Source organism: Micropterus salmoides, unplaced genomic scaffold (genome assembly GCF_014851395.1).
Source record: "Micropterus salmoides isolate LMB-PRFRI ecotype aquatic unplaced genomic scaffold, ASM1485139v1 Ms_hic_scaffold_13, whole genome shotgun sequence".
Taxonomy (NCBI): Eukaryota; Metazoa; Chordata; class Actinopteri; order Centrarchiformes; family Centrarchidae; genus Micropterus; species Micropterus salmoides.
In genome coordinates, this window is record NW_024040374.1 from 10,521,116 (window position 1) to 10,536,069 (window position 14,954).

The 14,954-nt window shown below is 39.7% G+C and overlaps 1 protein-coding gene across 3 annotated transcripts in view; it reads left to right on the top strand.

The window, feature by feature from the left end:
* Positions 1-14,954, top strand: part of rabgap1l (RAB GTPase activating protein 1-like) — a 132,896-nt gene that overhangs the window by 105,231 nt on the left and 12,711 nt on the right. For 2 of the 3 annotated variants that reach the window (XM_038715470.1, XM_038715471.1), the window contains 2 exons: positions 1,960-2,088; positions 14,832-14,924. In XM_038715470.1, the coding sequence (XP_038571398.1) occupies positions 1,960-2,088; positions 14,832-14,924 (222 nt within the window). Of the gene's footprint in view, positions 1-1,959; positions 2,089-8,291; positions 8,669-14,831; positions 14,925-14,954 lie in introns of those variants that run through there. The other variant, XM_038715472.1, reaches the window with a different exon arrangement.

The window sequence follows — 14,954 nt, forward strand, 5'->3', positions numbered from 1 at the left end:
GCCACAAGGTCAGTCATCTCATTCACCAGGACTCTGCCAGTTTGGCTTGACAGTGACCTCAAGGCGAATCTTGGATCACCTAAGTTGAACACACACCAACCTCCCTGCTCACCACTCCTCCAACTCCAAGAAACCCACTGAGACTTTTGGACGACACACTGGAGTCTTCTGCCACCCTGGCCCCGGAGCGGGACCGCCCCTCTCCCTCACCCACCCCACCTCCTTCTCCTCCATCCTCCCCTCTGCCTTCTCCTCCCCCTTTACCTGCCTTGACCCCGCATCTGCCCCTTCCAGCAGTGCGCAGGGCGGTGGAGGACGGAGAGGGAACGGCGGAGGAAAGGGCCCATAGCAGTCAGGCCTCGGAGGACTCATTCTGCAGGGTGATGGGTCTCCTTGGGATGGGACACCGACTCTTCGTCCCTAAGCTGCTTGCGGTGAGAGTGGGGGGACTGGGAAACAGACGCTGGATGAATTAAACTGAGCATGCAGGGATGGTTCCGGTTTAGAGTTATAAAAGAATGGTTGTTAATTTGGCTTGTGTTGATAATGAAAAGAACTACTGATGAAGACAGAGGATGGGGGAAACCAGCCAAACATGTCTCAGAAAAGGAACTTTGGCTAAAGCACTATTTATTGCGTCTGTTGTGGTGAAGGTTTGACCTGAAAATTGAAGCTTGCACATTCTGCTGTGGATGTTTCTGGATGTCACATTAGATAGATATCTTACATGAATAGATTAATTTGGAAAATTCATACAAGAAGCTCTTTGAATGCAAAGGTCAACTCAACAAAGGACATTTACCCCCACTGTCTCCTATTCATGTTGCCTAGAAGTCATATTTTGTTATAGTTGATCCCATAGTCTCATTTTGAAAAACTTGGTCATGTCTGAGCCATAAATACAGACTTTGATAGGTTTGATAAATACAAGTTTACAATGTACATTTATTAATCATATTACCACAGGGTTGTAAAATGAGATGCCGTTTGCAGTTTAGGAAAACAATGTATCCAAAAATTATTAGATGGTATACAGAAATAAACTATACATAAATACTTGCGACAGTGCATCCTTACACCACAAGATGGTGTCATAGGTGTTAGTTGTTTTTTTTTTTTTTTTACATTTGTTGTCTGAACTCCATACTGAAAAACATCCTGCTCCACATCCTTAGTTCAACAAATTCACACACAGCAACTGAGGTTCTCCACTGCACTAGTTAGGGCTTTTCTGTGCTGTATTTGAAGCATCTTGACACTTGTATTCACTGGAGGGAAGTGCTTTCAAACTATTAACTATTGTTTTACATTTTAGCCCTGAAGCTTGTGCTCATAAGTTGTGATTTGCTATGAGTTCAAAACTGAAAAATCTTAAACTGCTTCAAGCAAAAAGTGGTGAACGAAGGGAAATTGCATGGGAAGTGACCGAAAATGATGAGGGGTGAGAGGTGCTCGCTGAGTTTTCAGCCTACAATTGTGGATAATGGAAAGTGGCATTGCTGTTCTTTCTGCTGTTGACCACATACACTCTTAAATGCTCAAACACCTTGGACCCAGCTCTACAATCAAAATAATGAAAATGATAAAACTTGTTGAAGAACGAGAAACACTGTTGCGTAGCGTAAGTCTGTTATCTGTAGAGTATCTGACACTCCGTATGATAAAACTCCTATAAATCTGTTAATCTCACAACAGCAAAGTCTAAAGGTACCTGTCCTCTGGGTGCATGGAGTGAGTAGGAGAATAATTTGTCTAAGGACATAGTGCACTTTATTGAACAAAACCAATAATGTATCACAGATCATCAAGTTGTACAGTACATATCTTGTAAGTCTCTCTGAAATCTAATGTTGGAGGTTACTCTGTGTTTTGTATGTCTTAATGACTTAATGACTCTCCTGCCTATCTGTCTCCACCACCACCTCCCTTCTCCTCCCACCTCCTCATGTCTTGCTCCAGACATCTAAAGAGGACCTCTTGCAGGCGGACTTCGAAGGGGCTCTCAAGTTCTTCAGAGTCCAACTCCCTAAACGCTACAGAGCTGCGGAGAACGCCCGCAGGCTTATGGAGCAGGCCTGCAACATCAAGGTAAGGAGCTCTACAAACAAACACATGCATTTGCTATCCATAAGCCCTGTATTCCTTATTTTCCTCATATCTCCATTTCAAAGTTTAACTGTAAAAAAATCAAGATATTTTGCACTGTTAAAAAACCTAAAACCGTATGTACAAATGTGTACAAATGCACTCTAGGAACGCAGGTCGCTCCTGATGTGACTATGAGATTGTTGGATGAGTCCAAGCAACACAATAAGGTATTCCTGTGTACCTTTTACCAGATGGGTTAGAGGTCCTGGGGCCTGTGAAGTACAGTTTTGTTGTTTGTTGTACGTCTGGTTGATTTGTCCACAGTACACTGAATCTCAGGTATAATGGTTTATTGCACTGCTGAGCTGTTTATCGGTGTCCTACATTCTTTTCATCTCATTTATGTACGTGTATTTGGTGTGAGTTAGGGTTACTTGTGTATGTTTTATTTGCACTGCATTTTACGGAGATTAGCTGTCAGTCAGAAGACTAGGTGGGACTGTGACGTCTTTTTTCTTGGACTTTCTGTTGCTGAAGTTGCTACTGTTTCTTTGTCTCAAGTAATTTGTTTGTCTCTTTGGGCATGGAGATTGCCACAGCTCTCTTATTCTGTTTATTCCGAACAAGCCTGAAATGTGAACACATCACTTTCTCTGCAGCAGGAAGGAACTACCACATAGCACTGGATATACTGTGGGTTTGATCTCCTCTGTGTTGGAGAAGCCTGGCAGAGAGGTGCGAACAATGTTTCAGATGATTATAGCTTTCTTTAAAGCTGCTAAAACACATATTTTATAATAACAATGTATCAAATGAGACTGACATTTTTCGCGCATTGATGAACCCACAGGGAATTGGCACTCAAAGCTGTCCGGTCCATAAATGTACATTTTTAGTTTGCTCTCATTGCTCTCGTAATGTTATTTTTGGGCTGCAGCTAGCAGCTGTTTTCAGCAAAAAATCTCTAAAAACCCACTGTACACTAACTTTACAGCAACAAAAGGCAGGTAGACACAGTTACCGACTCACTGGTGTACACAGTGCAGCAATTAGCAGCTAAAGAGGATTTGGTGGAGACTGCAGTGGAGCCCAAAGAGAGAGCTAAAAGAGGGAATGTTGGACTGGTGTTTGCCAGGTGGCCAAAAACATGACTCCAAATGAAAGCTAATGCTCCTTAACTGCTGGATGTGTAAATAAGTGGCTGTTTTCTAACAAGTTTGCCATATCAGCTTAAAAGGTGATAATATGTAAATGATGTGTTCATAACGTTTTTCTGCTGCCCCAAGTGGTCAAAAGAAGATCAGTTTTTGCAGGTTTAACACCGTTTAGTTGTTGTCTTCTGTTACCCTTTGCAGTGTGCCATGTTATTTATTAATTAATGATTGAGTGTTTTTTTTCTCTGTTTTTACTCGTCTTTTTCGTATGTTGTCGTTTATTGTTCTGGACTATAATCTGACAATGCCAGATAAAAGATGGCTTCCATGGATGGTAGTCATAGTTTTCTTTAAAGCTTACCAGCTTGTGTGGTTACTAAAATTCCTTACATGCACATATACACAAACACACACACACACACACACACACACACACACACACACACACACACACGCATGTTATCGTCCTGACCTTAATGAGACTGCTGGCATTCAGGGAATTTGCTGTAGTCACCAGAGACCAAAAGCAGTACACTCTGTTTGTGTGTGTGTGTGTGTGTGTCTGTCAGCAGAGTGTGTTGTGATAGAGGAAGGAAAGAGTCGACAGAAAAAGATGGAAGAGATAATCATCCTCCCTCCACCCTTCTCTCTTTCTCTCCCCTGCCTCCCCCACCTCTCTCTGTATCTGCACAGTTAATAGTTTACATTTTAGGCATTTTCCAACTTTCTTCTCTAGAAAAACTTTCAGTGCGTAAGCAGTTTGTGATGTAGTGTGCTCCAAGGGCATGTTGGCGGGACACATGGCTCTTAGTGCTTACGATCCCCCCCATGTGTAGTGTATTTCTGTGTATTTCTCAACATACAGGATATCCTGCAATGTGACTGTTTATCTCTGGTGGTTTGGTAGCATTTTGGCACTCTTGCACAATCCTGCAGCTATACAACCTACTCAACCTAAGGCCTTATGTTTTACAAGAGTACACGCACAACATATAATGTACATGCTCACTAACAGAAAAACATACATTTTCCAGCATAAATTCGTAAGCTGGCTTCATTGCTCCTTTACATTGACTCAATAAGTCTGTAGAACTCTACTGGAGGGATGGACACCATAAAGATTTCCCTTTTTTGTCTTAAATGTGGTGTTGGAGCAATTAAACACATTGGTCCAAAAAATGCAACTCACTAAATGTCATCCAATCACACATGCTGAATGAAGAGAGACTGCTCAGGCAGGTGAAGTGAACTTAAACAAGTAGTCTGTCTGATAGGAGGACTTAGCCTCAGGATAGACAGGAACACTTTGTGTGTGTCTCTGCTCCTATCCTGATCCTCCGTGACTGATCTTTCACTTCCCTGCTGCTTGCCTCTAGTGTTGTGTTCAAAGCTTTTTTTTTTAAAAACCTGTCGCTCTTTTAACTATTAAAATAGAATATTCCCCATGGATGAAAGTATATGGAGCAAGTCATTCAGAGGGAGACAGATAAAAAAAGACCTGAGAGTGACGAGAAGGACTGAAAGAAGAAAGAGTATCTTTCCTTCCACTTCACTTTTCCACAGTTTTGTCACTGTCCGCCCCACCAATCCAAACAAGTACACCAACAGTTCACAGCATGTCACACCAGATTGCACAAGGCTACATCAAATCACCTATCCAGCCAGGCCATGCCACATTTATGGCACAAAGCCTCACAACATCATCTCAGACAATACTACACATCTATACATTACACAGCATCATACCATATGCCCTGACATGTGATACTATCCATTAATTTTTTTTCAGTCACTGTTTGCTATAAAATGAGCCATGTCACAATTACCCAGAGCCAAAAGTAATGTCTCCAAAATTTCCAAAAATGGATCCAATTTGCAGTGATGTAAAGCAGAGAAAAGCATTTACTGAGCTAGATCCTGCAAATGTTATCATTTTCTGTAGATAAACGCCTTTACTGTTTAATAGATTATCAAAATTGTTGTTGAATAATAATGATCAGCTGATCAAATATTTGACTAATTGTTTCCCGCCTACATCACATTACTCAACAACACCACACATAACACACTCAACACAAGAAGTTACTATACACACTGTTGGCAAATTGTTGACTTCTGTTACTAGACTGAATGGTGAATTTCCAGGCCACCTGATGTCTTTAGCTATCAAGTGAACAAAAGCTAATCAGACATCATGAATGTATTGGGGACAGACTGGCAAAGCTGATGCTCACAGTTAAATCTATTGAACATCTATTATGCAGTCTGGGATCAGGGATGAACGGAAAGAGAAGAGTGTAAGAAGCCGAGGTAAAACTGTAGTCATTTGTACATTATGTTAAAAGGTGACTCCTAAGTTAAAGGAGCAGATAGATACGGTACTTTCCTTAGAAGAGTGTTGGAAGACCTGCCATGCTAAACCATCATCAGAGAAAAAGGGAAAACCAGCCTGTCCAAGCCACTTTGCTTGCCTCCGCCCTTTTACATATTTTTCTCTGTCAATGTCTACGGATCAGCTGAACTCTGTAAGCTGCTTAAAACACTGAAAGAATTCATTGGCACCATGGCTTGATGAACACAACGGGCAGTCGGGTGGCTTAGCTTTTCTGGGGATTATGGGAAGAATTTGAATTTCTCAGCCTTCTTAAACATCCGCCGGACCGCAGCTGGAGTGATGACTTTTCAGGAGAGAAATGTTGTATTTTCATTTGCCGCTCAGGGTTCGACTGATTAATCCGTTTTTACCAAATCCTTCCAACAGGAAAGCTAAACTTTAAAAAACTGAGGAGAAAGAAGAGAGAAGGATGCGTGTAGAGAGACGTGAGAGAAGTCATTTTTAGTATTATGTAGGACATATATTAGAAGGATTGAAATCTAAAGAGTGAGAACCATGTCCAGTTCTGTGCAAAAGCTGAGTTTGACTGTTCCTCACCAAGTTGTATTCTTCCTACACAGCTGTTCACTCATTTTGCATTTTGTTAATTGATCAATATAATCTATTAACATGTCTATTTTTGAAAGCATTCTTACTTTACAGCATTTTCCACACCAGCCTAAAATTTTTGTTTTGTTTTTATACTGTACATACAAACAAAAAAGGTACAAAGAGAGATGTATAGGGCTTTCAGGTAGCAGAGCACCACTGCAGCCTGGCATATGTGAGTTTTTATTTCTAATTGTGCAACTTGGCCATCTCAACGGAATTGGCTGACAGTGATGGTAAATTTTTTATAGTGTTCGATAATTTAATCATTGAGTCATCTGATTTTGTGTTTAGATGTCTAGCTTGTAAGTCCATAGTATCTCTGCGCAAACAAATGTAACTGTTTTGTAAACAAACAAGATTAATCAGAGAGATGGAAAGTGCACTTTCACTATGGCTTAGATCTAAATAATACTTGAGATATACATCTAAATTCATCTCTTGCACAAGGTAGTTCTTGACTATGTTAATGTCCATGAATTCTGGGTAAACTGAGACTAGAAAAGCGTGGCTAACCAAGCAATCGTATCAAAGTGTTCAACTCACTTGACTGTAGCAGCAAACATTTTCACAGTTACAAGGACATCTTACTGGTAAAATTCAGCAAAGAATGTAACAATACAAAAAAACTTGCAGTATCCTAAAATCCAGATGCAGTGCAGACCTGTAGCTGAGCTGGGTGCTGTGACTTCTTAATGTGGCAGGGCTCAGTGCTTCTGCTAACTCTTCAGGTTCAGAATCATTTCCAAGTGAAAACTATTGATGATGTCCTAACTGCTGTATTTTTGCAGCAGGTTACTGTGTCTAGAAACACTTTCCCTTCTTATTGTTAGAAAACCACAAATTTTGAGCCAATTTTTTTTGTCTTTTGGTTCCACGTGTCAGCAGGTCACAAATTGTTACCATGGAAACAATCTCAATCTCTCTGAATCTGTATGTTCATGAAACTGTCTAACTTGCGTTAGGATAATTGAAGAGCAACATTATGACTGGCCTAACACTACTGACTATTTTGTGAAACGGGCTCTAGATGTGAACTTTAGATAAAAGCTTACAGGATACATCCAGCTAAATTCACTCTGTAAATATATTACTAAAAGAATACAACTCCTAGCTTATGGCAATTTCATAGTTAATTGAATGTGAAATCCCTATAAACTGATTGTTTTTGTTATTTATTTATTTCTAGTTTTTGTTATTCTCCTATATCTTTCAAGCATCTGAAAGCATTTTAGTCATCTATTATTTATCTGTTATTTTTAAATATATTTAAGAAATATTTTATTTATGTTACTTATATTATTTATGTATCTCAGTTAAATAATTCAGTGTAGCTCACTAGCTATTCTTGTAATGTGCTCACTTCTTGCTGTCATCAAGATTTCTCTAGAACACTGATTATTATTATTTTGATTTTCTCTTTGCTACCACTGCCTTCCTTTTTAGTACACCTATGCCAGATGCATCATGATAGAGCCAGATATGCCTGGGATAAAGACAAAGCACAGTGGCAGAAAAAGATTCCTCAAAAGAGAGATACAACAAAGTGAACTCCTAGATAACTAGGGGTTGTTGATGCATTTCTCCTGTCAGGAGGAAAGAGGAGGAGCCCGTTGCCATCACAATAGCAAGATTATCAGGTAGTTTTTAGCTGTGGAGTCCTTTGGGAAGCCTTTACAGCGTTCAGGCATCATCCAGGACAGCCTTGAAGTTGCTTCACTTCACTTCCTGGGTTTTACTGTTGGAACGAAGTGTAACTATGAACATCGTCACTGTGGTTCATCTGACAACTTCCTTCCTATCTATCTCAACCGCAAGCTCACACACACACATATATAGTGTAGATGTGTAAACAAGCCTTTATCTTTATTTTTACCAACAGCAGGAAACAGAAAAAACAAACGCTCCAGACTTCAACCTAAAGAGAGTCTAAGAGAGAGACTGAGAGAGAGTGAGGAAGAGAGGGAGGGAGAGGCACGAATGTGAGAGAGGGGGAGGGACATACTCAGTGGAAAGGAAGAAAAAGCAATCTCATCCTCCTTTGTCACACACTTCTAGCGTTACAGAGACGGGGAGAGAGAGAAACAAACAGGTGTGTTGTACTGCCCTCTTGCTCTCCCCTCCACTCCTCCCCTCAGTGGGCGAGGCCTCGTCTCCAGAGGGACTCTTGAAAGCAGCCAGTCGCCGCCTCCACTTTCAAAGAGAAACAAAACCAGCAGCAGCACCTCCTCTCCTTTTCCTTCTCCACCACTTTTCCTCCTTTGTATTCATCTTCTTCATCCTCTACTCCTCCTCGCTGTTGGGGGCAAGAGGAGTCAAGATGATGCAGGAGGTGTCCATCATGGTGGCGTACGATGCTCATGTAGTCGACCGGCCGGGTGAGGAGGACACCCTGGCTCGCTTGGTTGCCCACTCCAGACCTCTCAGAACTCTACGGCCGGTGGTAGGTCTGTTCTCCCCTTATTTTATTTATTTCTTTCATTCTGTCTTTCATTGTTTTTTTGTCATTTTGTCTCCTTCTTTTGTTTCGTCTTTCATCCCTTTTTCCTTCTGTCATTGTATTTTGCATATTTCTATTCCTAACGGGAGACGTTCCCAACTATTATCTACTGACCCTAATCTCTTGCAGTTTTTAGATAAGAGATATGGAAAGAGGAATTCATTTCTTTTTCATCTGAAATTGTTAGTTTTCTGTTGTTTGCTGTCTATCTTTAACTTTTTGTCTCTTTTTTTAATTTGGTATTGCTTAATGTGTTCCTAAACAGTGGTAGAAAAAGTTAGATTTCACAGAAACTTCATGTTTCTTTCCATGAGGTAGATGTTGTGGACTCATATATGTATAAATGTGTGGGTGTGTTGTGTTCCTACTGAAAGTGTGTGTAATGTTTGAGTTTACAGAGAGTCCAGACACAGAGAGCGTTTGTGGGTGTCAATTTTTTTTAATTTGTGGTATCAATTTAGAATCAGTGGAGATCATGTGTGATTGTGCGCGTTTCTCTCACAGGAGCAATTGAATTCCGTGGCCTAGTTTTTTTGAATTATTTCAATATTCAAACTATTGAACTGCAACTCACATAAGAGCAGATCACACTTCTCTATCTGCACATGCACACGCACACACACACAGTCTCTGGTAGTAAAATACCCAGTATGACACTATATGAATGTGATCTCGGCATCGAGGTTTGGGACCAATTCCATTTTCTGCTGCAGAAATTCAGGTCAGGAAACTAAAAGTGGGCCTGGTACCATTTACTGCAGCATCGGGCAAAGTTTAATTGCATTATCTGAATCAGAGTGGCCCCTCTGTCCTCAAACTGGCCTCTAATGTACACTGAAAGTTCTGAGAAGCGAGATCGAGGATGCATCGGCTGGTTTGAGGCGCGAAACTGTGTGTGTGTGTCTATCAGCAGCCGTGTGCTGTCAGAAGTGGCCTTGAGCAAGATGCTTAGCCCTGGACATGCTCACTAGTTGTAACTGAGCAGAACAGGCTGAACTCCACCCCTTGAATTTCAGGAATATTACTAAACAAAGTTGGTAACTTGTAATATTGGTGATCTGAAATTTGCAACTTATTTTACTATTTTACTGGCTGTAGGTCCCTCTGAAATAGTACATACCAACTACATGATGATGAACAGAATATCAGTTTGAAGGACAGCAGTCTCTCTGGAAGCAGGGAAAGACAGGGAATTAGATAGATTACGAGAGAGAGAAGCAGATTTAAAGAAATGCTAGCACTCTGATGCAGTTTTTATGGAAAGGTCAGGGATCTGGGGATCCTGTGTGATTGTAGCTGTAGTGGGTCTGTATGTCTAAATGAATAAAGACCTTGCCTCTAACAGGTAAGCATGGCCCACTTTTGTGTTGCATTTCACCACCGAGTCATTCTGCAGTGTTTGTGTGTTTTAGGGGTGTTGGAGAGCAGCAGGTTGCATAATCAGTGGCTAGACTTCAGATTGTTGATGATGTGTAACTCATAGCCCTTAAGCTTCACTGGCTGTACATGTGAAATACAAAATTAAGGTTGTACAATCTGTTATAAAAACACTAACTCTTTCCTGGATTGTGCAATTACGTTACATCACTGAGAAAAAGTTCCTTCTTTCTTATCAAAGTTCTATATTTTGCATCAGCGGGCTGGTGTAAACACAGGGGAACCAGGTTCAACCTCGTCAACATACTTAAGTGTCCTTGAGAAAAAGACTGAATCTCTACCAGCTGTTCTACAGCTGACCCTGATCTCTAAAAGCTGCTCTGCTCAGCCAATCAGGGTTTAGTGTTGTGAGGCCTTAGTCTTCACATTCATGCAATTGAACTAATTCAGCTTGCTTTTTAACAAAAGTGCAAACATTTTAGACATGTAGTAATAAGCGTTATTCTAAAAATGAGTTTTTTGTAAAACATGCAGCATGTGTACTACAGAAAATACTAAATACACATTCAAGACTGTGAAATTATTTTTGAAGTAATTTCTACCTAATACAAGCAAGCTGGTGATGTGTGGAAAGTTGAACGTCAAAAAAATCAAAATAATACTTACTGGCAGTTTGGGGTTTCTTAACCTGCAAAAATTGGTGTTAAACCGTCAAGTTACATACAGGAAGCTTGGAAAATATGACACAACCAGTGTCTTTAGTTGGTGGGGTAGATTCTGTAGGAGAACGCTTAAAGGCCATAAATGAGTATGTGAGATGACATGAAAGTACAAACGAGCGGTGGATTTTATGGATGAGTGGGTGTGTTCAACTCTCAAAACCAAAGCAGCAAATCTGGAGGTGTGTAATATCTCAGGAAACGCACACATTATTCTCTCCCTCTCTTTCTCTATATCACGCATTTAATTACTGTTTTTTGGCGTTATTCTATGACTGTTTAAACACACACAAGTGGGCCATGAGTGAGGTTGGGCCTAACAGATATTTTTAAGTCGTGTAAAAAATGTAGTGTCAGAGAAGCTAACAAAAGAAACCACATGTACTTAATCAAATTATCTGCTTTGGTTGTATTTCACTGTTGTGAAACATGAGCTATGTAAATTTAAGGTTGGTGGTTGATGGTGTAAATTGTTTTTCAGATGCATTTTTACCCCCAGTTAAAAAAAAGAAGGCAAACACATGACATGTTTTTGACATTAAAATGGTCAGATTAAACAATTTAGCAAAAACATACTTAACATGTTTGTTGCAGTGAGGCAACAATGTCTTATGCCTTAATATCAACTTTCGTGAACTAAAAAGAGCCACTTTACCTTACATTGACCACCCACAGGTAGGAAAACTTTGATTTCAAGCAGTACAGTGGCTGAAGAAAAAGCATTATAGTGAGCAGAATTTGATTAATTATTAAATTGGTGGCATCCAGAACACCTCACAGCACCAGGAGTGTGTAAGTGGATGTGTTAGTGCCTGTAGGGAAACACCACGTTCAATTAATCTGCATAATTTTGTTACAATTAAACGATTATTAACCAGCCTGCAGAGATCAGGCTGCTCTTTCTTCCCACACAGATAACAACAGGATGGGATGTGTGTTTCAGATAGATTACAGTGTGATGTTGATTCAACTTAGCGGTTCCTGGGTCACAGAGATCAAGGGGTAAGACACAGGTCAGTGAGGACAGGTAATGACTGCCTTGGTAGCCAGTTCAGTTTTAGTCATGTGTTTTTTTTATTCATGAAGAAAAGCTGCAGTACAGTGCTCTGCTTTTTATCTTGTTTGAGTAAAGAAAATGCCCCCAAAACACTCTAGGATGTTCTTCATTCGTAACATGGGCATTTCTGCTCCAGGAGTGAATTTCAAGCCACTTTTTTAAAACTTTTACAATACTAGTAAATTATGAGCTAAATCACAGTGCTGGCTGTAAGAAGAATTTGTCTCTGAAAAATTGTAATACAGATAGTGACTGTAGCATTGTTAATAATGACAATAGTATTAGTTCTACAATGAATACTTATTGTATAAAATACTTTATTGTTATTATATACATATCTGTAACCACCAAACTGCAGCAGACTAGTAAGAAGTATTTTAGAGGAAAATCTACTGGTCATAGCAGCAATATTAGAGATACAGAAGACAAAAATATGACTAAATGCTAAAATTAAGCTTAAAATGATTACCTCTGCTCAATTCATAAAAGCTTCTGTGCTTGCTGTTCTGAACACTGACTCTCTTGTAACATTTTTATGCCTCACAAGAAGTGATGCATTTTCTGTTCAGTATTCTCTCTTCATGTGTATGTAACACATAATTCAAGAAATAAACAACAAACTATTGCATCCAAATGACACACACACACGCCAGTCTCAGAGGAGGGGTCATGTGACTGAGACTGACCTGGAATACCCAGCTCTGACGGTGGGCGCTATGGAAACGCTGTTTCCACACAGGGGAGATAACTGCCCACCTGAAGCGCACACACACACAGATACACAGATGCAGGTAATTCAGTCAGTCGTCATATTTCACTGCTGTTTGGTTAAAACTAATCTGCTGATATTTTGTTTTTTTTCACTCCATAACTGAAAGTAGTATTTTATATTTAAATGGAGAGTAACCTTGAGCTCTCAATGCTTATTTGAAGGTGAATTTCACAGAAAAGTATAATTGTTTGCTTACTAACTAAATTTCCTGGGTTTTAGCAGATACTGAGAGAACCATACTACCAAGATGTAGAAAAATGTTGAGATTAAGAAGATCTTTAAATGGGCTTCAGTGAACGCATTTTAACTAATCCACCCTGTCATAACTGACGGGTCACAGGTTCAAAACAGATTCTGACTTTGATTGTTTTAGGTTACATTATTATGACTAGCTGTGGAATACCTAATTAAACAGCATCTGACTTTTTCATTCTCGATACAGATACCAATACCTTGGCTTTGGGAATCTGCCAGTGTCAAGTATTGATCCGATATCAGTGTAAAATTAATAAGCTTTATTCCTTTAATGTGAGGAAGAGACTGGGAATAATTCTTTTATGTTGCAGAGATTGAGTCACTCCCATTTTGTACTTTACAGGCAGGGCTGCATATTGTTTACTGAATGAAACTGCACTGGTAGCAACACAGTGAGGCAAAGTACTCATCTTGGGTTTCATTAGCAAATGGCCGAGTTTAGATAACTTTGTCTGTACGTCATCCCTGTTTCTGTCGTCTATCATTTCAGGAGGAAATGAATGAGTGTTGGTTGTGTAGCTCAGTGTGAACTGAAAGTTTCTGCTGTCTGAAGGATTCTCAGAATAATGGCGTGGAACTGTAAACTGCCTTATTTGTTGTGCATTGTGGATCTTTTGCATTTTCACATCATATCTACTGTGAAATTTCCACATGTAGACTACATGTATGTTACATGAAGTAACAACATACAGAAACTGGTCATACTATTGTACTGGTCATACACATATATGGAGCAGATTGTGCAATAGAAAATAGAAACTGTGCAGCACTAACCATAATACCACAATATTTCAGCAGCAGTTTTAGAGATAGGTCTAGGTCTTGTGTGTAGTGACATCTGTTTGTTTTGTCTATCTGTTGTAACTTTAAGTTTCTTTTTAAAGTTAGGAATCTCAAAACTGAAGTATTTTGTTTTTTTTTTTACTTTTGACATCAAATCCATATTGAGTCAAATGAGCCAGGATCTTGATGTATTTTTGACATACCCTATTGAATATGTGCTGTAGTATAAATATATGAACGATATGTAAATATTGTTCTTTTAAACCCTCTGTCCTTGAGCTTGACACGTTACTTATGCTGCATTCACATGCTTCTCGGATGGTCCCATTTCCAGAATTGGGAAGATGTTCTCTGGAGGTGTATGCATGAGCTTTAAGTCGTAATGTGGAAACAACATGGACATTTTTGTATAGCGTCTGGTTTGTCATGTATGTATGTGATGTTGCTATCCAAGAATGCTGAAACAGTTTAAAGATTAGTGATTTTGTTTGAACATATTGTTTGACCTGACTTGTTATCATGGTCAATGCTAATAAATAATTAATCTTGGTCACTCTACATTTACAGTTACAACCTAATGTCATATTACAAATTACACGTGAGCAAAATATGCATAGTCTATGCTATATGTGAATTAATAAACTGCCGTGTTTCTGCTTGAGGTCGACTCAGCAAGTCATGTGTCCAAGTTGTTGTTCCAACTTGAGGGGGCATTGAAGTGAATTTTCCTGTAAGGAACCCATTTTTCCGATTATTCCTACACCACATGAATTCAGGGTACTAGCCCCTAGCTTTGGCTGACCTCTCACTCATCTAGTGAAATGTCATTTGGCATGTGTCTCGAGGAGAAGGCAGTAATGTAACATTATTGCTAAGAGAAGTCGGTTGTTAGACAATTGCTAGTTTGAATCCCACTGATAGAATTAGAGCCAGAGAGAGACATCTTAGTGACAGCTGCTGAGCATGACCATTTCTTTTGCAAGTAGCATCTCTGATCACGGTATTAAAAGCCAAAATGTTGCTCCATAAATGTCTCACAAAGTAAATGAACACACAGTGGGACGGGATTGTCTATGATTTTATCAAGCAGTTTTAGGCGCATGAAAGTAAAAATAATGTCAACAACTTTTCTGGTGTTTTTAGGTTCCAACCAAAAAGCTGAAGAAGTTTGAGAAGGAATATCAGACACTGAGAGAGAGCCAGCTGCAACAAGAAGACCCCATCGACCGATACCAGGTAGGATGTGCGCACACACACACACACACA